This window comes from Argentina silus (assembly GCF_951799395.1).
Source record: "Argentina silus genome assembly, chromosome: 7".
In the NCBI taxonomy this organism is placed as follows: Eukaryota; Metazoa; Chordata; class Actinopteri; order Argentiniformes; family Argentinidae; genus Argentina; species Argentina silus.
Window position 1 is genome coordinate 11,590,377 of NC_139661.1, and position 23,956 is coordinate 11,614,332.

The 23,956-nt window shown below is 43.3% G+C and overlaps 1 protein-coding gene across 1 annotated transcript; it reads left to right on the forward strand.

The window, feature by feature from the left end:
- Positions 1–1,813: 1,813 nt before the first annotated feature.
- On the forward strand, positions 1,814–21,396 carry inpp5jb (inositol polyphosphate-5-phosphatase Jb). Its single transcript, XM_083673875.1, has 13 exons — positions 1,814–1,983; positions 7,338–7,863; positions 8,498–8,605; positions 8,909–9,017; positions 13,684–13,800; positions 14,689–14,864; positions 15,161–15,272; positions 15,441–15,550; positions 15,674–15,881; positions 16,584–16,721; positions 16,876–16,959; positions 17,078–17,182; positions 18,070–21,396. Exons 2-13 carry the CDS (start codon positions 7,352–7,354, stop codon positions 18,439–18,441), a joined length of 2,151 nt encoding a protein of 716 aa, XP_083530001.1. The 5' UTR covers positions 1,814–1,983; positions 7,338–7,351; the 3' UTR covers positions 18,442–21,396.
- The last annotated feature ends 2,560 nt before the right edge of the window (positions 21,397–23,956 follow it).

A 23,956-nucleotide genomic window follows, 5' to 3' on the forward strand; every position in this document is an offset into this window, starting at 1 on the left:
CATGAATTTTACACAGGTCACAGTGATTTAGGAAGTCATTAGTCTGTGGGGAAGAGGAACTGTGGGATGTTGCCTGGGTTGCTTATGGTGTCACCAGTAACAGATTCAGGATGAGGCAGCTGCAACGTCTCGTCCTGTTTCTTAGTTTATGTTTGTCTTTGTTTCATGTTATTAATTTTTTGTTTCCTGTTTGTTTGTTCCTCCACCTTGTCTCTCGTTTCAGACACTTCACCACCTGCCCTTGTGTGTTTCCCGCCTGTGTGATTGTCGACCCTACCTTGATTAGCTTCACCTGTTCATCATCATCGTTCCCTGTGTATTTAGTCTGTGTGTTCCCCTGTCTCTGTACCTTGTGTCAAGCGGTCTTTCCTAGTGTTGAGTATTCCTGGTTATTTTGATCTCTGATAGTGTTTCTGACTTTACCTTTAACTACCCCTTTTTGGATTATCTGCCTGATTTTTTTTTTTTCAACAGCCTACCTGTGTACCAAACCCTGCTTTGCCTATCCCCTTCCTGGATTATCTGCTTACCCATTGACTGCCTACCTGTGTACCGAACCTTTTTTGATAGTAAAGACTATTCTATTGGATTTAAGTTGTTGTCTCCGAGTTGTGCATTTGAGTCCTCTGCCTATGTACAACAGTCATTACACCATTGAGGATGTTTGTTAAACAGACATTTTATCAGAATAGGAGAAAAGATGTATGAAGTAGCTTGTCTTAGGTAAATCTTTTCAAGATAGCTATATCGGAGAAGCTGATGCAAAGTATGGGTAGCCCTTCCTGAGACATGAAAGCTTAAGTCACCCTCAGACCATGAATATATACTCTTGTTCTAATGGTAGGCACTTGGGTCTCCTATGCAGGACACCTGTGTTTCAAACCCTGCCTGTCACATTGGTGCCATGATCAGGATGGCCTCCCTTGGGAGGTGAAGGGGGAGGTAAATGTAGCAGAGATGATTTGTAATCACACTCTATTGATGGGTAGCCTAACCCTGCCTGAACTAAAGTGCAATCGGACCTACAGAATGTCCTCTTGGTCAAATGGTAGATGCTTCTGTCTTCCACGCAGGAGAACCGGGTTCGAACAGTATCACATACAAACAAGTATAGTCACTCAGACCAGGTGTAACTTATATAATAGTCCACATAACATGAGAAAAAATCAAGTACAGTATGTAGTAGGCTACTAATAATTTGACGTTTAAGAATGGGGGAAGACAGCATGCGTGCGCGCCTTACCCCTCCTTTTTTTCCCTTCAAATGGTGGCACTGTGACCTTATAGCAGAAGAAACGGAGAAGTAGAAGCTATGCACAGCTCTGTTGATTTATTCTCGTTAATAACGATTGGGATTCAAGTTGCCAAATTGCACGTCATTGAGCAACCTTCACGGTTGTTCACAAACATTACCACTGTGCGGCAGTAACGCTTCATTATCTCTACTGTAGCCTATCGAAGAGACACTAAACACTACCAACAGAACACAACCATATTCATGGCGTAGGGACTGTCGCTTACGGAAGCGATCGAACGGATTGTAATTTGAAGGACAGGTTCACACAGTTTCATCGACGCTGCATTCACAGCAGTGTGCCATGATTGCTTTATCATAATTTTAAACTGACATACTGCTAGTGAATAGTAACGTACGCTAGTTTTGTTTATGAAATGTATCTATCGCTCGTGCAGAGAGTGGAATCTTGCAATACTCAACTTGGCAGCGCACCTGCTCTCTGACATCGTCAGTGTGGAACACGCTGGGATGCCAATGGTTACACATGAGGAACGGCAGGCAGGTCTGTTATTGTAGTGATATTGTAATCGGTAAGGCTCTGTAAATCCTCATCCTCTGAGAAGCCGTAAATACAGTAATAGCTTGGACTTCTACATCCTTTGGAGAGGTTGCTGAAGAACCAAGTCTTCATCTGAAGGGTCATTTTGTCGCCCATCATCAGTTAATCTTGCATCGTGACTAAACAGGTAATACGTTTGTTTTTTTATTGTCATTTCGTTTTAAAATAGAAATAGTCGTCATTACACAGACGACTAGAGCACAACATAGCCTATAGAACATTTTAAGTCCTAATCGACCATTCATCTCCATGCATTTAAGCAGGTACATGTCCTCACTGAACATCCAGAATTGGACAAACCTGGTTATTACAAACTGTCGGGTCAGGCAAAAATGTATATTAGCTCAAAATTAAATGTAGTCATAGCCTTATAACGCTATGTTATTATAACAGCAAGAACAGGTTAGGGTGAGTGCTCTTGTTTACATTATCCATTTAGTTTATTTCTTTGAAAATGAATGAAAGGCGCTGTTGTCTTTTTGGTACAATCATATTATGTTAATTGGACTTCTGTCACATGAATTTCGTATATTTCTGTTCACAATAGGTATTTTGTGTCATTGTATAGCTGCCACTGCATGAAATAAATGGCATCCATGCCCTGCTTCTCTCTCCTTCATGTCTGTTTCATCCTCAGACCCAGCCTCTGATTTAGTTCCATCCTCAGCCTTTGATTTAGTTCCATCCTCAGCCTTTGATTTAGTTCCATCCTCAGGAATCTGACTGAGCCCGTATGAAACGATATGAAAGCTCAGCAAGTAGTCTGGAAAGTGATTGTTTATATCAACAAAGCCCTACGAGTGGAGGTAAAAACAAAGTGATCCAATAACATGCCTGTTTGACATACCCATCCTTCCAGTGTTTTTACATGTTTGTACTCAGGTTTACTCAATCTATTTCACAAATCATAATTATGTTATTATATGACACACAGATGCAAACACAGAAACCCCCCTCTCTATCTTTATCTCACTGACACACAAACATGCTCCTGTCTGAGATAACATCTGAGACTGAGAGGCACCAAATTAAATTGACCTTCATTTTTTCCCATCACCATGCCCTTGAAATAGAAGTTGAATTAGGCCACACGAATGACAACTGGCCTCATTAATTTGTAGCTTCAGTTATCTGTTTCCTAGAAGTCCATGATTTAGATATTTGAATGGCTCTTTAGTCCATCACCTGTAGTTTTGGGGGAGGGTTACATTAGGACCAATGCTTGTTGTCCACTCATGTCAAGATTGATCAAGGTTAGGCTAGTTTTTGCTGTTTTCTACTTTTGCTTATAGTCATTTTAAACATCTAACTTCATGTTGCTGCTGTTTTTTTATTTTTTATTTTCCTTTTTTACAGTCCTGGTCATTGTCATCTTAGAATCTTGGCATATGCCCTCATGCAGGGTAACTCACATTACTGACATTCTTCAAAAGTGTATGAATTTATACCGATGAAGGTTGACAGCAGATAAATAAGTAGGACTGCAAAAGTTTAGAATGCAACACCTTTCTCACGTTGACAGATCCATTTGTATTGAAATATTTGTCACAAAAACAGTAAGTGCTTGGATTTATTGTTAATTTAAACAATAATATAATAATAATAATAATAATAATAATAGTAACACAAAACAAGAGCATTTTGTGTATACTTTGCAGATTGTATGGTTTCCATACCACACAGACACACACACACACACACACACACACACACACAATCCTAATGCATGTGTTGTGTTGTCGTATCCTCTGGCAGGGCCCTTTGAAGGGATTTCATATTTCTCATTAAAAAGATAGCAGTGGGGCAGAAGGGAACACTTGGGCATTTAATTGACTTCATAAGCCTTTAATTCTACGCACATGCCAGCATTAGTCCTTCAGATCCATGGGGCCTATGTTCCAGTCAACCAAGCACAGAGGCCTTGTGTGTCTTTTTTGTAAGTAAAATTTGGCGGATTCCATCAGCAACTTGCGGGCTCTTACATGGCGCCTCTTCATAGACTGTTTACATGTTATCAAATCATATTACTTTGACTTGTTTTTAAGTGTTAACATCATAGGCAAAGTCGTGTCTACTCAGAGGGCTTGAGGATGTGACCCAGTCTAGCAGGGTCTTAATGTGGGAGATGCTGGCTCCTAGTAGCACTAGGACCTTGAAGAGCCTTCTACAGCTGTGGCAGCAGCTGGAGGTGTCATGTCTGTCAAGGACATAATTTGTATCCCTGTCAGGCGGGACATATGGCCCTAGAGGCCCGCAGACCAACAGGCTTTTCAGCTGTAATTTCAACAATAAACACTGGAGATGTGGGCTGAATGTGATCAGGCTTAACAATTCTGGAGTGATCAACAAGAATGAAAGTCCACCACTGTTCAGGAATGGAACTGAGTTGCTATGATTTAGATAATGATGGGCTACATCAGGACCTATGTAGTCAGTACCTATACTGTATGACTTATTCAGAATAACCTTGAAGAGAATGACACACTTATTTGTCATGTGGATCCAAAGAGACACATCCCATTTCTGGCCATTTAAAATAATCTGTACAGTACCAAACAGGTGTGAAGCTTGAGGCGTGTTGTTTCTTGTTCTACTGTGTATATATACCAGTAACACAAGTTTACAGATTTGTAGCTCGCTTCTCATGTGTTTGCTGTTAGGATTCTCTCTCACCCATTCCTCTCTCTATCCTGCTCAGGGGTGCATGTAAACATCATGACAGATTTGCTTTTCTGAAATCATTCTGCTCTCTCCCTGCAGAACGTCAGTGGAATGAGAAGTGGTTGCTGTCAGTGTGTGTCTGCCTATTCTGATGTGTGGTGCTCAGGAAAGACATCTAGATATAGTAGCTCTCTGAAAAGCATTAAGCATTCTCCAAAAGATTCCGTATTTGAGCACTATACAGCAACACTTGAATGTGCACATTTTGATAAACATATGTGCAAATGCATATAGATACATATAAGAATAATACAGTAGTAACAATCTTTTGACTTCTACTTCTCCCTGAAACCAGCCGTTAGTCAGTCAGTGTGGTTTCATTTCCTAGATAATGTTCTCAGACTTTTATTTTGCTCACTACCAGTGATTCAGTATTTTTATACAAACCTCCATTGGGCTGCTGATAGTGATCTCTAGCTGCATGTAACAGCGGCCACGGGGACTGTTGCACGTTGACGTCACTGATAGCTACTGTGATATGGTTGGATGAGGGGGGACAATAAAAAATACGTCAGCCTGCGGAGTGGCAGAGTACAAGTGTCACATTAGAGCAGAGAGAGAACAGAGGGAGGGGGTGAGAGAAATAGTAAAGGGGTAATTTTAGGTGTGGAATTAGTTAGACAGATGGGTAGAGTTAAAGGGATGTGATAGAACATGGAGATGGGTAGAGTTAAAGGGATGTGATAGACAGATGGGTAGAGTTAAAGGGATGTGATAGACAGATGGGTAGAGTTAAAGGGATGTGATAGACAGATGGGTAGAGTTAAAGGGATGTGATAGAACATGGAGATGGGGAAGAGGCAAACTGGAGGAGAAAGAAAGAGAGAGAAACAGAGTGTGTGGGACGAAGGAAGGGAAAAACAGCAGAAGAGCTAGAAACAAATGATGAGGTAGAGTGAAAGGCAGAGGAGAGGATGGAGAGAGTGGAAGGAAGATGTAGAAAAGTGGAGATAAAAGCGGAAGAGAAGAGGATTGAGGCATGGAGAATAAGATAGTGTCAGAAAGGATTTGTACACAAATGAATTGGGGAGAAACAAAAATGACATAGTTGCACGATTTAGAGACAGAGGATGTTGTCACAGAAGGAAGAATAATCTTGGCTGCCTCTCTGTTATGCCCTAGCTCGTTTTGTACCCACCCTCTCCCACGTGTGCCCAATCACCACTCACCCCCTCCCCATTCCTCCTCAAAAACACCATACATGGACTATAGGCATGTGCCCAGGGAGCAGACTATTGGTGCGCACAAACATCACCATGTTACTGGGCATGCACAGCTCAGGGACATGTGACTAGGACTGACCTCCAAGTCAGAGCTGTGGTTCAAGAAGGTCATGGGAATTATTGGGGATTATTGTGAGCAGATAGGAATTGTTTTGGGGTTGAAAAAAATAATAGGACGATCAATAACTAGGTGTATTTGGAAATTTGCCTGCAGTTCAGAGCTTGACCTACCGTACTGGTCCACAAATAGATGTGAAGTGGCAGCACATTTATATAGAGCTAATGGTGGCAATAAAGCACAGACATGTATATGAGCGTCACGTGTATAGCCTAATGTTTTGCATGAGTGCCTGGCCGTCTTGGCAGTCAGAGGTGTCCTGTGTCTTCTTGCCCAGTCTGAGAGATGTAAGACAACCAGTTGGGTGTCTCTTCTCACGTCTATCTCGTACATTGTCACTCAGTGATGGGAATGGGCAGGGCTCCAAACTGGCCCTGAGTCATTTCTCTGTGCCACAGGGACACTCACCGGCCAGAGGCTGTGTCATACACGTGCTCACTTGTTTTCCCTTGAAGGGTCTCTCTCTCTTTTTCTCACTTTCTCTCTCTCTGTTGCTCTCGACTATATCTCTCTCTCTCTCTATCTCTCTCTCCCTGTATCTCTGTTGTTGTTGTTGTTGTTGTTGTTGTTGTTGTTGCCATGCTATTGGGTTGTTTTGTGGACCCTGCAGCAGTTCCCCTGGCTTGTTTCTAGCAGGTGTTCTGAGCTGATATGAACTGACTCTGCGTCTCCGTGGTTACCAGGGGAATTGCAGGCGGCTCAGGTACAAAGAGAGAGGCTGATAAGCTGCACCCTGGCTTATTCTTGTGATTCTGATTCTGTTTATGAGTTAGTCCAAGAGCTGTGGGAGGTGTGAAGAGTATGAGAGCATAAATAAGAGTGTGAAGTGGGTGCACCCACTTTCCCCCCTTCTCTTTTATCTTCCTCTGTCTGTCAGGCTCGAATAACAAACACTCAAACAGACTCTCTCTCTCTCTCTCTCTCTCCCCCCCTCTTTCTCCCTCTTCTGTGTCTACCTCATCTGCTCCACACCTGCTGATTCACCCTCTCTTCTTCCCACCCACATCCTCCTATTCCCCTCTGTAGTTGCCCTCTCTAAACACTCTCTCTCTCTCTCTCTCTCTCTCTTTGTCTTTTTCTCCTCCTGAAGGACTTAATTACCTGTTTCAGGCGCTTTCAGCCGCCCACAGAAGTGCGGGCACTCAGAGCTGGCATTATATTGTCAGATCCCACACCCTGGGAATGGGGGGAATGTGAAGAACTCAATCATGGGAACAGCTGAGTTAATAAGAGCACATGCTAACACCACTCCACCCCCATCAGCAAATTTTTAAAAAATGTTCACAACTTTAACATTTGTCTTGCTATACTGCGCTGCACTCTGATTATACGTTTTCCATCCAATTATTGTGTCCATTATGGTGTGACAAATTGCATACTGTTTAGAATGCCAATCTTAATGCCCCTGTTGTTTTTCAGTGAGTTACTGAGAGATGGAGCCAGAAAACGAGAGCCAAATCCAGACACATCCTGAGAACCCATCTGGAACAGCAGATGTTTCAACACCTACTCCAGCACTGCCAGACACAGACACCCCTGCCTCTGCCCCTAGCCCCCAGCGCCCAGCCCCAGTCAGGCCCCGACGGCCTCAGAGGACCCCAAGGGTAGAGGGCTCTGTGGATGTCTTTGAGCCCAAACCTGAGCCTCCAGAGACCAACCAGGACCAAGACACCCCTGATGCTCCAGCTGGGGCTAGTCGTCCTAAACCCCTGCGGCACGGAGCAGCCAAACCCCCCAGAGGGCCCACTGAACCTATGCTGATGGCTGGCCCTAAAGTCCCAAGCCACCCTCCGACAGCACGGAGCCCCATCTCAGTGAGGGCTGCCTCAGTGCCCCAGCCCCCGTCCTCCAGGCCTATACCTCCCCACCTCAACCCTCATGCCCAGAGGGCCTTTTCTGTGGCAGGCACCGTGGACACACAGTCCCAGATTGTGGAGGACTTCAGGTAAACGCCAAGCTCTGTGTGTTGAGTAAGGGCTGCATACAGTAGAACATTTTTAACACAAAGAGAAAAATAAAGAAAATAGCATACCTCAGTGCTGAAGAAGTCATTCTACCAGTTGAAGTGGCTGGAGTATATTAAACTTTTACTGAGGCTTCATTTACTCAGTGACAGTGAAGGTTGACTTATTAACCAAATAGACCTTGTGCCTGCTGCCTACATGAGTACAGCCAGTGGAGAATTAGTACCCACTTACTGACTACTCTGTCTCAAGGTTTCCTCCTTCCAATGTATACAGTGTTGCCTAATGGTGTCTAGACTGATGCAAGAACAGTGGATTTTTGTTTTGGATTTTTGTAGTCCCACATTGCTCTATTCCTGCTCTGTAGGTTGCTCTTCTCACAGACGTATCTCTGAGGCTTTGTAAAATCTCCTAACCCCTCTGATGTATGATGCTAATTAAGCTAATGGAGGCTCAGTGAATCAATGTAATCATATTAGCGAGAGACGTTGTATTTACTGTGTTAAATAGCACATAGTATGTCATATGCCCTCCAATATAAGTTATGATGAATTGGTAAGTAGTTTCTTGTACCGCATGTGATTGTGAAATCACTATGTACCCTCTTCCTGACAGGGTGCACATCATCACATGGAATGTGGGGTCTGCTATGCCGCCTGATGACATCACTGCCTTGCTGGGGTTGAACGTTGGTGATGGAAACACAGACATGTATATCATTGGGTGAGCATCTTGTGGTGGCGTGGCAGTCAGCCAACCACCTCCTCATTGCCAAGTGTACCAGAAACCTCTCTTGACTGATCACCATCCTCCCTCCATAGACAATCCCCTGGGTTATGGATGTTAGGTTTACTGTTGAGCAACACTGTACCTCTCCGTCATTTTCGCTGTTGCTGTATCCCCCCATCATGTTAATTCTATTCCATTTACCTGTCACACTCCTCTCCCACTGATGCACCCCTCAACCTCCCCCTCCCTCTGGTCTCCCCATAATGACCCTGTGCTGACTGGATGCTGCTCTCTCAGGCTTCAGGAAGTGAACTCCATGATCAACAAAAGGCTGAAAGATGTACTCTTCACAGACCAATGGAGTGATGTCTGTATGGAAAGACTCAGCCCCTTTGGATACATACTGGTCAGTAAAGGGTTGACTATTACATACATATACAGTACATTAATGTACAGTGTACCATAAACATTCAAGCACTCGTACACATTAATAACACTCAGGGTTGACATACACAGAACATATACGTTTTGTGGGAGCCAGTTTCTGGTCCCTGCTGCTCAATTGACTCATATCTCTCCCAGAGCATGTGATGTGTGTAATATGTGCAAGCATAGTGGAGCGGATGGGCTGATTACTTCAAACAAGCGTGCAGTGTTGGTTTATCTTTTATCTTCCTCTGTCTGTCAGGCTCGAATAACGAACACTCAAACAGACTCTCTCTCTCTCTCTCTCTCTCTCTCTCTCTCTCTCTCTCTCACTCTCTCTCTCTCTCACTCTCTCTCTCTCTCTCTCTCTCTCTCTCTCTCACTCTCTCTCTCTCTCTCTCTCTCTCTCTCTCTCTCTCTCTCTTTCACTCTGTCTCTTTCTCTCTCTCACACACAATTATGTGGCTTATCTTGAGCCCCTCACCCAACGGCATGCTGCAGCACTGTTGGTCAGGGAACTCTTCTCATCCGTTTCCAATGTGCTTATTTACACTCTACAACCAGCTAACATATGTGTGTGTGTGTGTGTGTGTGCGCATGCGTGCGTGGGTGCGTGTGTGTGTGTGTGTGTGCGTGTATGTGTGTGTGTGTGTGTGTGTGTGTGTGTGCGTGTGTGTGTGTGTGGGGACACAGCTGGTGTACTGTGGTTGGTGTCGGCCTGACAGGGTCTAACACATTGTTTGGCCCTGCTGGAGTGCTGAGGCGGAGAGGATGAATCAGCTGCAGAGTGCAGAGAGCCAGACAAGCGTCTCCCAGGGTGCTGGTTTATTTTTGGACCGTGATGTTCGGTGTTGATGGGTCTTTGACAGTGAGACTGATGCTGTCCCCCGGCAATCTCATACCCTGTTTGACTCCAAACCTTCTTATAATGTTGCTCATGATGAAAGCTATATGTTTGTGCACATGTGCATGGTTCTTTATTGTGGAGATTTTGTGTATTGTGTATGGGCAGTTCCGTGTAAAAGGACCCATGAGGACCAAAATGTGAAATTTATCAGAGCATATCAAATTTGGTGTCAAATGAAAGCTAAGAGTCTATAATGTGGGGAAATCAAGTCAGAAATACATTACTTAACCATCTTCCATCATAAGAATAGAGATAAGCAAAGGCTTTGACTTCTGGTCAAACATATGGAAAAGCGTCTAAGAAAACATCTACCAGAAAAAGTCTTTAAAGGTGTTTAGAAAAACATCAAACTTAGTATAGACCCAAGGCAACTAATATAAACACTTCTATTTTGTTTTAGCTCAACAACCAAAAGAGATTTTATTTCAAACTCAAGGTATCATATCATAGCTAACACTCTGCAGACATATTTAAGTCTTAATTACAGTTAGTTTTGAGGAAACATGGTTTCAGTACAAACCCATGGAGATTTTATGGTCATTCTGTTACCAAACTTCTTTGAATCTGTACTGTTCTTAAAGTGCGTGTGTTTTGTTTTTTTCCAGTTGGAATCGTTAGAAGTAGTCCTTGTGCATAGAGTTGTATGGTAAAATTGACTACCAGCATCAGTCTGTTACCATGGAATTGCCCAAATCAACTGCATTGTCTTTATGTCCATTAGAGATTGAACCATGACAGTGCTACGGTAATAGTCTGCCTTGTCCAGGCGTGTTGGACAGAGTGATGCATGTTGGACATAGTGATGCATGTTGGACAGTGAGGCATGTTGGACAGAGTGAGGCATGTTGGACAGTGAGGCATGTTGGACAGAGTGAAGCATGTTGGACAGAGTGAGGCATGTTGGACATAGTGAGGCATGTTGGACATAGTGAGGCATGTTGGACAGAGTGAGGCATGTTGGACAGAGTGAGGCATGTTGGACACAGTGAGGCATGTTGGACATAGTGAGGCATGTTGGACAGTGAGGCATGTTGGACAGAGTGAGGCATGTTGGACATAGTGAGGCATGTTGGACAGAGTGAGGCATGTTGGACAGAGTGAGGCATGTTGGACACAGTGAGGCATGTTGGACATAGTGAGGCATGTTGGACAGTGAGGCATGTTGGACAGAGTGAGGCATGTTGGACATAGTGAGGCATGTTGGACAGAGTGAGGCATGTTGGACAGAGTGAGGCATGTTGGACACAGTGAGGCATGTTGGACATAGTGAGGCATGTTGGACAGTGAGGCATGTTGGACAGAGTGAGGCATGTTGGACATAGTGAGGCATGTTGGACAGAGTGAGGCATGTTGGACAGAGTGAGGCATGTTGGACACAGTGAGGCATGTTGGACATAGTGAGGCATGTTGGACAGTGAGGCATGTTGGACAGAGTGAGGCATGTTGGACAGAGTGAGGCATGTTGGACAGAGTGAGGCATGTTGGACATAGTGAGGCATGTTGGACACAGTGAGGGATGTTGGACAGAGTGAGGCATGTTGGACAGAGTGAAGCATGTTGGACAGAGTGAGGCATGTTGGACAGAGTGAGGCATGTTGGACAGAGTGAAGCATGTTGGACAGAGTGAAGCATGTTGGACAGAGTGAAGCATGTTGGACATAGTGAGGCATGTTGGACATAGTGAGGCATGTTGGACATAGTGAGGCATGTTGGACATAGTGATGCATGTTAGACTGAGGTTTCCAATAATGGCCAGTAACCTAACACTCCCACTTCCTGTCTATGAGGTCATTGTCAGTAACATCCCTCTCCCCTCTACACCCCCCTCACAACCCATACTCCGACCCCGCAGGCCTTTGGATTAATCACAAGAATGCTTGACAATATCAATAATTCACCCCAGAAACTAGCCACCTATCAATCAACATTTCCCTATCCAGCTACAGCTTGTAGCTGACTAATTAGTTGTCTGTTTGTAAACACTATCTCAACACAAGTAAGCAGTTTTAGGCCAGCAGATCCCCCGCAAATGTTATATCCTATATATCAACCTAACAAATGCTTGCCCAAGTATCCTGACTATTACTCTTGTTTATCATCAGCACAGTCTCATCATTTCTCTTGTTACCCGAGATGTTTTCATAGACAAACCATTGGAGACATTTTTTTATGAAATGATATTGATTTTCTAAAAGATTCAAGACCACATTAATATTTTCATGGTCATCAGTGGATTCCATGATCCTTTTCAGCCTGGAATTACACTGCGCTTTAATTTGCGCTTGATTTCCTCTGCAAAACTCCAGGGCTGCCCTGTTGACACTGTGGCTAACAGCTCATCACACACACACACACACACACACACACACACACACACACACACACACACACACACACACACACACACACACACACACACACACACACACACACACACACACACACACACACACACACACACACACACTCACTCACTCACTCATGCCTTGGGGCCCCTAATGTCTTTCCTATTATCAACCCAAAATGTAGTTTGGCAGCCTTCAGGAGCACCAATGTTTCAGAAATGCTTTGTTTTTTTAGACACAGACACGCGCGCGCACACGCACACACACATTTTCATTGTGTCCACATGTAGAAATACACAAACCAAGTCCAGTTTATGGTTCAATAGAGGTATTACGCAACTAAGCCAGCGAGAGGGGCCTTCTCTCTCACGTGGAGACGTGTGCCTCCATTACTGCCTTTAGGGCATCACAGGCAGAGGAGAGAGCTCAGGCTTCTGAGGACTGAGGTTGGGGGTGGGGTGTGTTTGCTGGTGAAGGGGAAAGAAGCAGCATAAACATCCAGTTTCGAATAGGATGTGGAATGTAGTCCCTTTGACTTGTTTACATCAGGAAACATGCATTTCATATCTCTACCACCTTTATTTAAGCTCTTCTTAACAGACTGATATGAGCACAATGGTTTGTATACCAATGAAACACATATCAACATTATGCAAAATTTAAACAATGTACTATACAACATAAGCAACTACTGTAACTAGTGTCAGATAAGAAATTAGGTAATAAAAAAATATTTCCGATTACTGCTATAAATTCTGAACTAGCTTGTGATGGATGTTCAATATGAAAATGCAAGTGCAGTTCTCTCTTTTTTGTTTTAGTATATGCTGCATAATGGTTTCCACTGTGCAGGATTGTCAATTCATGCATCATGTTATTTCCATACTTGGGTGTACTGTTTAGCCATAGAAGATGGACTGTTGGCTATGGCCTCCTTTAAGTTCACTGCATCATGCAAAACAGTGGGAGTGCTGGGCCACAGGATCCTGCAGGGCACAATCAAATGTGAGGAGAGAGAGAGAGAGAGAGACACACACTGAAAGAGAGAGACCACACTGCTACAGAGCAGTGATGGACACACAGTTAGCTGTGCTCAAACAGCCCAGAGAGAGAGCTTGTGTAAACTCCACTATCAGAAACAGAGGTGGTTATTTGCATACAGTACAGTAATCCCATTGACTGCTATGGTATGATTATGGAGAATGAATCAACTCAGAGATGCTCTGTTCAGGTCTGAGGTCCATTTATTAGAAGGCTTTAGGCAGTCATGTTTGGATTGATAAGCAAGACATAAATGACCACTAAAAATACCTCACAGTGTATTTCATTCTCTCCTTCTCTCTTTCCTTTCCTCTATCCCTCTCCCTCCATCTCTCTTGTCATATCTCTCTCAGGTGACGTCCCAGAGGATGCAGGGGGTGTTGCTGCTGGTCTTTGCGAAGTACTTCCACCTACCCTTTCTTAGGGGAGTCCAGACAGAGACCACACGGACCGGCCTGGGGGGCTACTGGGTAACAAACCTGCTAACACCCATCTCACTGACCGAAGCACCACCCGTTCAACCCACCAAACTGACAGAGACGGTCTTAACACTCTAGTCTAGACATTGTATAGAAGTATGTCAACCACTGAACGGAAATGCACAATCAGGCAGACTCAACCTTAAAAACTCTTTACAGCTTATTAATGTATTTAGCTATTAATGTGTTTAGGCGGGGTTGCCTTGATGTCTGCTGTGCTTCTGATGTCCAGAAGATGGTGCTTTAGTATTCTCACAGCAGGAGTGTTGGTTCCCAGCCTTAAATACCAATTTTAGTACTGTAAATTATGTAGATAAGACCATTTAGATTAATCTGCTCTTCAAGAACTTCATATGATGTAGTGTCTAGGGGGAATCAAAGCCCTTGATCAAAGCGTGCAGGGAAGTCTCTCTGCCTTCCTTGCTGAAAGATACATAGAGGTCCATGTTGGAGTGCAGTGTGTAATCTTGTGTAAGACTTTCTATTATTCTCCCTGTATGAACCCTGATAAGCATCAGCACATACTGCATATTTTCTTCCGCTGTGTCGTCTCTTATAATTTAGTAGGTCAGTGCAGTAGAGAGAGCAGCGACAGGAAGCGTACCGCTCCATCCTGCCCTCACACAGAGCACTGCACATAAAATATTGATAATAATGTGATGCACCGGTCATTAGTGTATTGGTACACTTCCTGTTTACACACATTTCTGTTGCAAGACTGGATCCCATTCCATTCTCTCAGTCCTATTCCACTAACTATATAATTCACCTCTTCTGCCCTTGTCCCATATATTCAACACTGTTCTCTTCACCTCTCTTACTCTGCCTCTACACCTCTGTTGTCTGTCTCTCCTTCTTCTCTCTGTATCCCTGTTTTAGGGTAATAAAGGGGGTGTGAGTGCACGCATGTCTGTGTTTGGTCACACCATCTGCTTCCTGAACTGCCACCTGCCGGCTCACATGGAGAACTCGGAGCAGCGCATGGAGGACTTTGAGAGTATCCTGCAGCAGCAGCAGTTTGAGGGTCAGGCTTCCACAGGGGTGCTCGACCACGAGTGAGTTCTTCTAACGTTGGTTAAATGAATAATTAGTATCGCCAGCCTGTTTCACCCGCCAACTTCACCTTACTTTTTTGAACATTCAGTCCAATTACCATTGACATTTTGAGAGCATGCACTCCCTCAGTGTTATCCAGTGGTAACGTAACATTTTCCTAACATCGTGTCTCTCTTTAACGTATTGAAGTGGTGCTTGCTTGAAGGATGCATCTCTTAGCCTTTTTGGCTGCTACAGTCCGCTGGCTCTTGTGCCACTTTTCACTGTGTATTTGAACTGTTCCTCTCCTCCAAAGTGTGGTGTTCTGGTTTGGGGATCTGAACTTCCGCATTAATGACCTGGAGATGCAGGCAGTGAAATCAGCCATTGATAACAACAAGTTCACTACGCTCTGGGAGAAAGACCAAGTGAGACACATATTCATTCACCACATAGCTCTTGCACTGAGAATGTAATGTATAGTAAATGCCACTAGAGGGCAATCAGAGACCTGTTATGGGTTTTCATTGAGAACGTTAATGAGTTTCACTCTTCCTTTCATCTACCTATATTTTGTTTTATCCCACATTCTGCAGCTTAATATGGCGAAAGACAGTGAGACCGTTCTGGAGGGTTTTCTGGAAGGGCCTCTCAAATTCCCCCCCACATACAAGTTTGATGTGGGGACAGACACATACGATACAAGGTTTGTGATGACATGGGGGTCCATCTCGCATCTGCTTGACATAAAAAGCAAATGTGATGAGTGTTTTGATCATCATAGTTCTTATCTTCTCTCTCTCTCTCTCCATCTCTATCTATCTCTCAGTGGGAAGAAGCGTAAGCCGGCATGGACAGACAGGATCCTGTGGCGACTGAGGGCCACCGCTCCCTCTGTCCCTACCTCCAATGCTGGGAAGCGAGGGTCTATGTCCGGGCTGACCAGTGGGACCAAGGTGACTCAGCACTTCTACCGCGGTCACCAGGAGTACACCATCAGTGACCACAAGCCTGTCTCCTCCATCTTCACCCTGCAGGTGAGAGACACCAAGACACTGAGATGCAACTGTTACCTGAGCTTTGACTATACCCAAAAACTTCCCCTGAAACCTGTAATCATTGACTTTTCATACAGTTGAAGTCGGAAGTTTACATACGCCGTAGCCAAATACATTTAAACTCAGTTTTTCACAATTCCTGACATTTAATCCAAGTAAACATTCCTTGTCTTAGGTCAGTTAGGACCACTTCTTTATTTTAAGAATGTGAAATATCAGAATAATAGTAGAGAGAAATATTTATTTCAGTCATTATTCGGTCATTATGGCCAAACAGTTACATTTTAGTTTCATCAAACCAGAGGACATTTCTCAAAAAAAGTAAGATCTTTGTCCCAATGTGTAGTAGCAAACCGTAGTCTGGCTTTTTTATGGCGGTTTTGGAGCAATGGCTTCTTCCTTGCTGAGCGGCCTTTCAGCCGACTTGCCGAAACATATCGTTTGTGAACATGAAATCTGTGGAGTGGTTCAAAAATGAGTTTTATTGCCTTCAACCTAAGTGTATGTAAACTTCCGACTCCAACTGTATGTACAAGATACTGTATACACATGTAGATTGTGTTTGTCGGAGTGATAAGAGAACTTGGTGAATGTTATCATGGGTCAGTATCATGAGTACTCATGTTGTATTAGAATTATGTTGATGTCTGCTATCATAGCTCTATGTTTTGTTGTCTTTAGTTCCCATATAAGGTGGATATTCCCCTGGTCACACTCATAGTGGAGGATGAGTGGAATAGCATCTCTGACGCCACGGCCGTATTCAAGATTGCACCCAACTTCGCTCGCAGCTCCTGGGACTGGATTGGGCTGTACAAGGTATACACACTCTTACCCCTCCTCTGATGATGTTGGTGTTTAAAAGGCTTGCTGTGACCTCCATGACCTGTGAAGAGAAATCCAGATATTCAGATGGAGGTCATTGAGAAAGGTTTTTTTTATCAACAATATGTGTTTTCCGATGCCTCCTCAGGTGGGGTTCAAACATCACAAGGACTATGTAGGGTATGTGTGGGCCAAGCAGGAGGAGGCAGATTTCCAAAGACAAGAACACGAGGTAAGGAAGACTTTCATGAACACATATAAATGAATCCAAGATCATTCTCATGTTATTTTATGTCCTTCTCTTACTCGTTCCCTCTTCGCTCCTTCTATTTCTCTCATTACCTTTGCAGGTAACCTTTACTGAGGAAGAGTTGCCCAAGGGCTCAGGTGACTTCATCTTGGGTTACTATAGCAACAACATGAGCAGCATCGTAGGAGTGACGGAGCCATTTCAGGTGCTTATGATGATGCTATCTGTTGTTGTGTATGGTCAATATCCTGTACAGGGACCACAAAGTGGAATCAGGTATTGCTGGAAGACATATTGAGCATTACTGCAAAACAGGGATAAGTCATTAAACTCTCCCTTCTTCTCCTCCTTATCACCCTCTTCATATGAACACACTCCTCTTTTCCACTGCTACTTCCCTGTCCTCCTTACCCTGATCCTCCCCTCCTCCTCATCTACACTGTCAGGTCAAGTCAGGTCTTGTTTATTTGTCATTACATTGAGTACAAGTATACAATGCAACGAGAATGCCTGAGGTAGAGCAGCGGGGAGGGGCAGGAGGGCAGGGGGGTGGGAGGGTAGAGGTTAGAAGCTATTCCGAAACCTGTTGGTCCGGGACTGGATTATTCAGTCTGCTAGATGGGAGCAGAGATAACAGGGTGTGGCTGGGATGGCTGTTGTCCTTGATGATCTTCCTGGCCTTCCTCTTACATCTCCCGTAATGGACTGGGCCGTTTTCACCACTCTCTGCAGGGCTTTACAGTCGTGTGCAGTGCAGCTGCCATACCAGGGCGTGAGCTTGGTGATGAGCTTGGAGGGGACTATGGTGTTGAATGTTGAGCTGTAGTCAATGAACAGTATTCTCACATAGGTGCCCTTCTTGTCCAGGTGAGATAGAGCAGAGTGTAGGGTGAGGGCAATGGCGTCATCAGTGGATCTGTTTGGACGATATGCAAATTGGAGGGGTCTAGTGTTGCAGGTAGAGAGGAATTTATATGGGACTTAACCAACCTCTCAAAACACTTCATTGTGACTGATGTGAGAGCCACATATCCTCTAAAGGATTTCTTCTCCTCCTCCTCTTCTTGTCCTCTCCTCCTTGTCATTCTGCAGATCCAGCTGCCAACCTCCAGCCCTGATGCCAGCCCCTCAGATAGCTCTGATTTCAGCTCAGAGGACGACAGCACTGTGGTGCTCATGAAGACCAAGTCCCGCAGTCCTAGCCCTGGTAAAGGCAAACATCGCAGCCGACGCAGCCACAGCCGCAGCCGCAGTCGTAGTCGCAGTGGCAGCCCTGCACTGCCTAAAATGCAGGGTCTCAACCTGCGCCGCAGCTCACGCGATGGCTCACCCCATGGCACAGCTCCCGAGAACAGCTCCACTGATGGCCCACCAGAGGGCACCCATGGGCAAGGGCAGCCCCCGTCCCAGGCCCCCGCTCCTGGGGAGAAGCCCTCAGCTGAGGCTGGGGACGCAGGCTTGTGATGCAGCCCCCTGTTATTCTGCTCTCAAATGGCCAACTCTGTGTGGTTTATTTATACATGCACTGTACCGTATGTTTCCTTTATTGAAAATGTACATTTTCTGATGCCATTTTTTCCAGGACTGGGCTGTTAAGAAAACTACTTTGTCATGTGTGTTTTTTCTTAAGCCGTTCACTTTCTCTTTTTTCAAATGTAGATATCTCCCTGTATGTCCTCTCTCTCCTCTCTCTCACTCTGCCACTCTTCCCTCTCAGGCGTAGACAATACAGGGAGCTGCTGTCTGATTTTAAGAAAAACCTCACATGACAGAAAGATCAAAGATCATCACCATATCCCAGTCTAAGAGAAATGGTTGCTAAATACATGTTTGGATTGATAGCACCGGTTGTTTCACAGAAATTTTGAAACAGCTTATGTATTTCCAGTGTATTAGCCCTGGTGGCTTAGTCAGCATGTGTACTGTGAGTTCAAGGGAATGCTGTCTCGTGATGAGATGAACAATTAATTCGACTCACACAAGGAACATTCCTCACAAATAGGAATAATCCCTATTTGCTTTAACACAAGTTTGGTCGGCCATTTCAAGAAAGCATTATGTCCACTGCTACATACATTGTTGAGGGGGCCAAGTAACCAAGGAAAAAATCTATTTTGTTCCACTGTATGTGGATGATTGAATACCATGGGAATGGGATCAGGAGTATTACTTAAACCTTAAAAGAAACGTATTCCAACAGCATTTCAACAACAGTCTTTTTGGTAGTAAGAGTTCTGTATGCTGTATAGTGTATGGGTATCTGCCCTTCATAACACCCTTGAGTAGAGAGTTCACTTCCTTACCGTGGGTCTTCTTGGGTAATGATATTTTCCCAAGACCTAACTGCATGGGTCACAATTAAGATGAAAAAATAAGGTGAAGAATGGCAGTGTTCACCTTCAGGGTATTTTGCTGTAATTCTAGTTCTCCTCTATCCTTCTCAACTACCCTCTTCTCTCTCTCTCTCTCTCTCTCTCTCTCTCTCTCTCTCTCTCTCTCTCTCTCTTCTTGTGTCCTCTCCTCTATTGTGGTGGTGATTAGCTGACACTGTTCTGTCGCTAGTAGTAATGTGTTGGATTGTTAGCTTGTGGCCTCCAGTGCACCATCCTATACACTTTGTACCTACGGGCTGTTAGCTTAGGACAGTGTGTGCTGTTGTACTGTAACCTCATTGTGTGTGTGTGTGTGTGTGTGTGTGTGTGTGTGTGTGTGTGTGTGTGTGTGTGTGTGTGTGTGTGTGTGTGTGTGTGTGTGTGTGTGTGTGTGTTCATGTATGTATTGTATGTACAGGTTTTTATGAAAGTGATTGTGTGTGTGGGTGTGGGTGTGTGTGTGTGTGTGTGTGTGTGTGTGTGTGTGTGTGTGTGTGTGTGTGTGTGTGTGTGTGTGTGCGTGTGTAGCTGTGTAGCTGTGTGTCTTGGTTAGTGAGGTGTGTATGTGCTTGCATGATTTGCTGGACATACTGTACATTCCGGTACTGTGATTTTGTGCCGTTGAGTGCTGTTTTTGATTCCTCTTTGTAAAATACATTGCTGTTGAGAAGTGTTAGAAAAACACATAACGAGGACAGTGTAAACTCTCAAATCCATGGCAGATAGATGTATACTGTAGATAGATGAGAAAAGGTATGGATCAGTTTGCTTGCAGAACAACACAAAGGACTTAATTTATTTTATTCATTCAGTCTTTTTATGCACCTCATATTTTATCGATACAAAACATGAAGATATTGCAATGGAATGCTAGATATGATAATAATACTTTGTCAGATTGTCAGATTGTCTAAGGTACAGGATCATGGCACAACTACTGCAATGTAAAGGAATATGATTGTTCAAGGGATTATTGTTGTTTTATTGAGTATATTGTATCTATCAATGTAAAGCATGGCTATAAAGAGCGTTGATAGACGGGTGGTTCCACGTAGATAACAGAAAGAAGTTCCATTACCCTGTGGTGTGTTTTTGTCTTTGCCATACTGTATGTGCAATGAATATGTGAATAGATATACTATGAAATGTTATTTCTTACACAGTGATTAAAACAGATGAGACTATGGATGTGAAACGGGCAAATATCAAATATAGAATAAATGACAATCAATACCAAAAAAGATTATTTTACTTCAACATTATGTATTTATTTTCTTATTTAATCGTGTCAGATAAGCTTGAATTCTGCTGGCCAGTGCGAAAGAATAATTTAAATCCAAAGGGTATACATCTAGTGATGAATATGTTTCATTTTTTGTATACATACTTATTCGTTTGATATGTATTTAACTTTTATGCCTATATATCCATGCACAGAACATACAGTGCCTTCGGAAAGTATTCAGACCCCTCCACTTTTTCCGCATTTTGTTGTGTGTTAGACTCAATTTAAAATGGATTAAATTAAAAGAGTTTGCCATCAATCCACACACAATACCCCAGAATGACAAAGCGAAAACAGGTTTTTCGAAATTTCTTAAAATTGAAATACAGAAATACCTCATGCACATAAGTATTCTTTTTGGGGTATTGTGTGTGGATTGATGGCAAACTCTTTTAATTTAATCCATTTTAAATTGAGTCTATAACACAACAAAATGTGGAAAAAGTGAAGGGGTCTGAATACTTTCCGAAGGCACTGTATGTGCAGTTGGTAGTTTTTGTTTTCAATGTGGATTGTATTGGCTCTGCAAGATGTATGTAATTGGGATCGAAGTTGACTGTCTTGAAACATTTTGACAACATTACAGCAACATTGTGAGAGGCTTGAATTAGCTAGTTGTTGAATGTTGTCATCTGAAGATGGTGTGTGGACTCTCCTAGGGGTCAGGTGTTGAGGGCTCAGAGGCTGAACCCCTCTGCCTTCTAGAGCAACATCTCTGTCATATGCTGTTAGAAGAAAAAATAAAACTCCTCTTCAAGTTGTGATGCTGGTCTGGTTCATGAATCTTTCTTTTGTTTTCAATCAGCCAGGTCAAAGTAAATTGACCTTTCACCAACATTTTTTGTTGATGACAAATAAATTATTATTTTCTGTTACATTGTCACTACAGTATAATACAAGTGCTCTACAACAGACATCCCCAGACATCATTTTGCATCAGAGGGATGAGAGAAAAAACAGCAATGCCATTTTACAGATGCATTATTTCAAATTACTGGCCTAATTCTAAAGACCCAGCCAGCTGTACAGTATGTATGTGGCATTATTGTGGCAAAGAAAGGCGTAAGAGATGATCTAATTTTGGTGTAAAGGTCATTGTGTGTGTGTGTGGGGGGGGGGGGGGGGCAACAACCTTGAAAGGCTTCTGTAAAGGCTTTGGTCTTTGGGAAAGCCCTAAAAGTAATGTTATCTTAGTTATTGGAATCAGTGCATATGTCATGTCCAGGCCACGTCTCTGCTGACCAATAACCACTGAGGTTTACAATGGTTTATTCAACAGTTGGAAGTTCATCGGTTGGAAGACCTACTTACCATCCACGCCTCCATTATCGTCACACGTTATCCAAGGTCCTGAAATTATCTTTCTGCACCAATCCGGTATGTTCAGAATGACTGAACTGTAGGTGATATAAAGATTGAAGAATTGCCTTTATCTTTGGACTCTGCAGGAAACATTTTGGTGGTCAACTCTGTGTTGCGTAAACTAAGGGATTAGATTATTCGTTATTCAGTGGGAGGGTACTGACCAATAACATCTGTTTACTGCCTGAGAGCTTAGACTCACACTTTTTTATTGATGGCTATTAGCGAACATGTCTAGTCTGCAGTTTTTTAAAAAGTCTTATATGGCATGTGAAAGATAATGAGTACAGCTCAACATAACAATGTGAGGTCAACAGCACAAATACCGCACATCATGCTTTGATCCTTTGTGAAGATACTGTCCACCTTGCACATTTTGGGCTCAGTGTAGGACTGCCAACTCCCTGATGCAATACTGACCAAGTGTTGGGTGACTTGATGCAATACTGACCAAGTTGGTTAGGTGACCTGGTTGGGTCACTTGGGAATACCAAAACAGATACTCAGCTGTCACATTCCATTGCACAAACCTTTACTTGAACACATGATTTGGTTCAGTCTTTATTGGAATTGTCTTATATAATTCCTAAATGTGTTTATTATCTAACTAATTATCTTTATAAAGCTGACGTGCAAAAAACAGGGTGATACTGTAGCTTTGAAATGGGACACAGAGGAACTAGATAATAATCACCTCTGCAGTAAGCAAGTCTGGAATTCACCTGGAATTGGTGACACTGGGCATGATTTTCAGGCTACCTATTCACATTAACCTGCAAAGGGCATTTTCTCACTGCTGTGGGTATAGTGAAATTCCAGTTATCTATGCTTCCTGATGCAACACCGGGCTGGTGTTGAGACAGTGAGGAACGTGGCAGTGCCATTGTGTCTCAGCCACAAGCACAGGCACAATCCTTCCAAAAACGCTTTGTCATTGTGACTGGGATGGCTGATGATCCTGATGGCAGGATGTTTTGATTACCACATGGCTTAATAATAGATGTTTGACTCATACGTTTTCTCTTCTCTGCTCCTATTAGATAGTAGATGACTAGTGAATAGCAATATTATCAAACTCAAGATGACGCTGCAGATTGCTTTTATTGACTAAAGTCTAAAAGATTCAGATTTGTACAAAGTCGTCCCTTGGCCAAGTGGGAGTCAAGTAAAAATTGTCTGGCGTTGGTGACACTCATTTCTATCACACGTGGCATTGAATGAAAGAGAGGCACCATGATGGTCTATTCTCTTGTCTGGTGTTGCCTGCTAATTATCTATACTCGTCTGCACACTGAGCAATCTCATTTTTACTCTTTCTCATCCTTGGACATTATTGGATTCTCCCCCTAATGACATCCATCACCCCTGATGCCTAAAATGTAAACATTGTCTTTGTCCATTCCTGAACCCCTTATAATCTTATCACGCAATGAGGAATTATATGTAATCTCGCTGTTAATTCCATGTTAGCAGGGGAAATATTGCAGGCTGGATAAAGGCCCCTCTTGATAAAAGAGGCCCGGCAGGACTACATTGGAACCTTTTATTAGAGTGAGCCTTGAAAGAGTTGTGGGGCTGAATGCTACATAGGTGTCAAATTATATAGGTCAAGCAGATGGCAGGTGTGAACATGGTAAATTCATACATCCAACTGCCCCATGCCAGATTGGACTGCTTTACTGGGTAATGTTTGAGTGCTGCTCTGGATGTTTGTCATTTGATACTCCCTGATATAAAGTGCATAATGTGGCCTGCCCATCTGTGGCTCAGGTGTTACCAACAATTTCAAACCATTCATTTGGTATTCAGAAAATTACAAATGTTATGGGTTCAGGCAAAAAAGGCACAATTCACCCAATTCAACCTATGGGAGGTGAAATATTTATTTTTGTGTTGATTAACATTACATTTTGGCATTTACAACTTGTTATAGCACTGCCAGTGTCATAAAACATGTTTT

Coding starts and splice junctions, on each gene's coding strand:
- inpp5jb (XM_083673875.1), top strand. CDS start 7,352: ATGGAGCCAGAAAACGAGAGCCAAATCCAGACACATCCTGAGAACCCA. Junction 14,865..15,160: donor ACAGGGGTGCTCGACCACGA/GTGAGTTCTTCT, acceptor TCTCCTCCAAAG/TGTGGTGTTCTGGTTTGGGG. Junction 16,960..17,077: donor TCCAAAGACAAGAACACGAG/GTAAGGAAGACT, acceptor TTACCTTTGCAG/GTAACCTTTACTGAGGAAGA.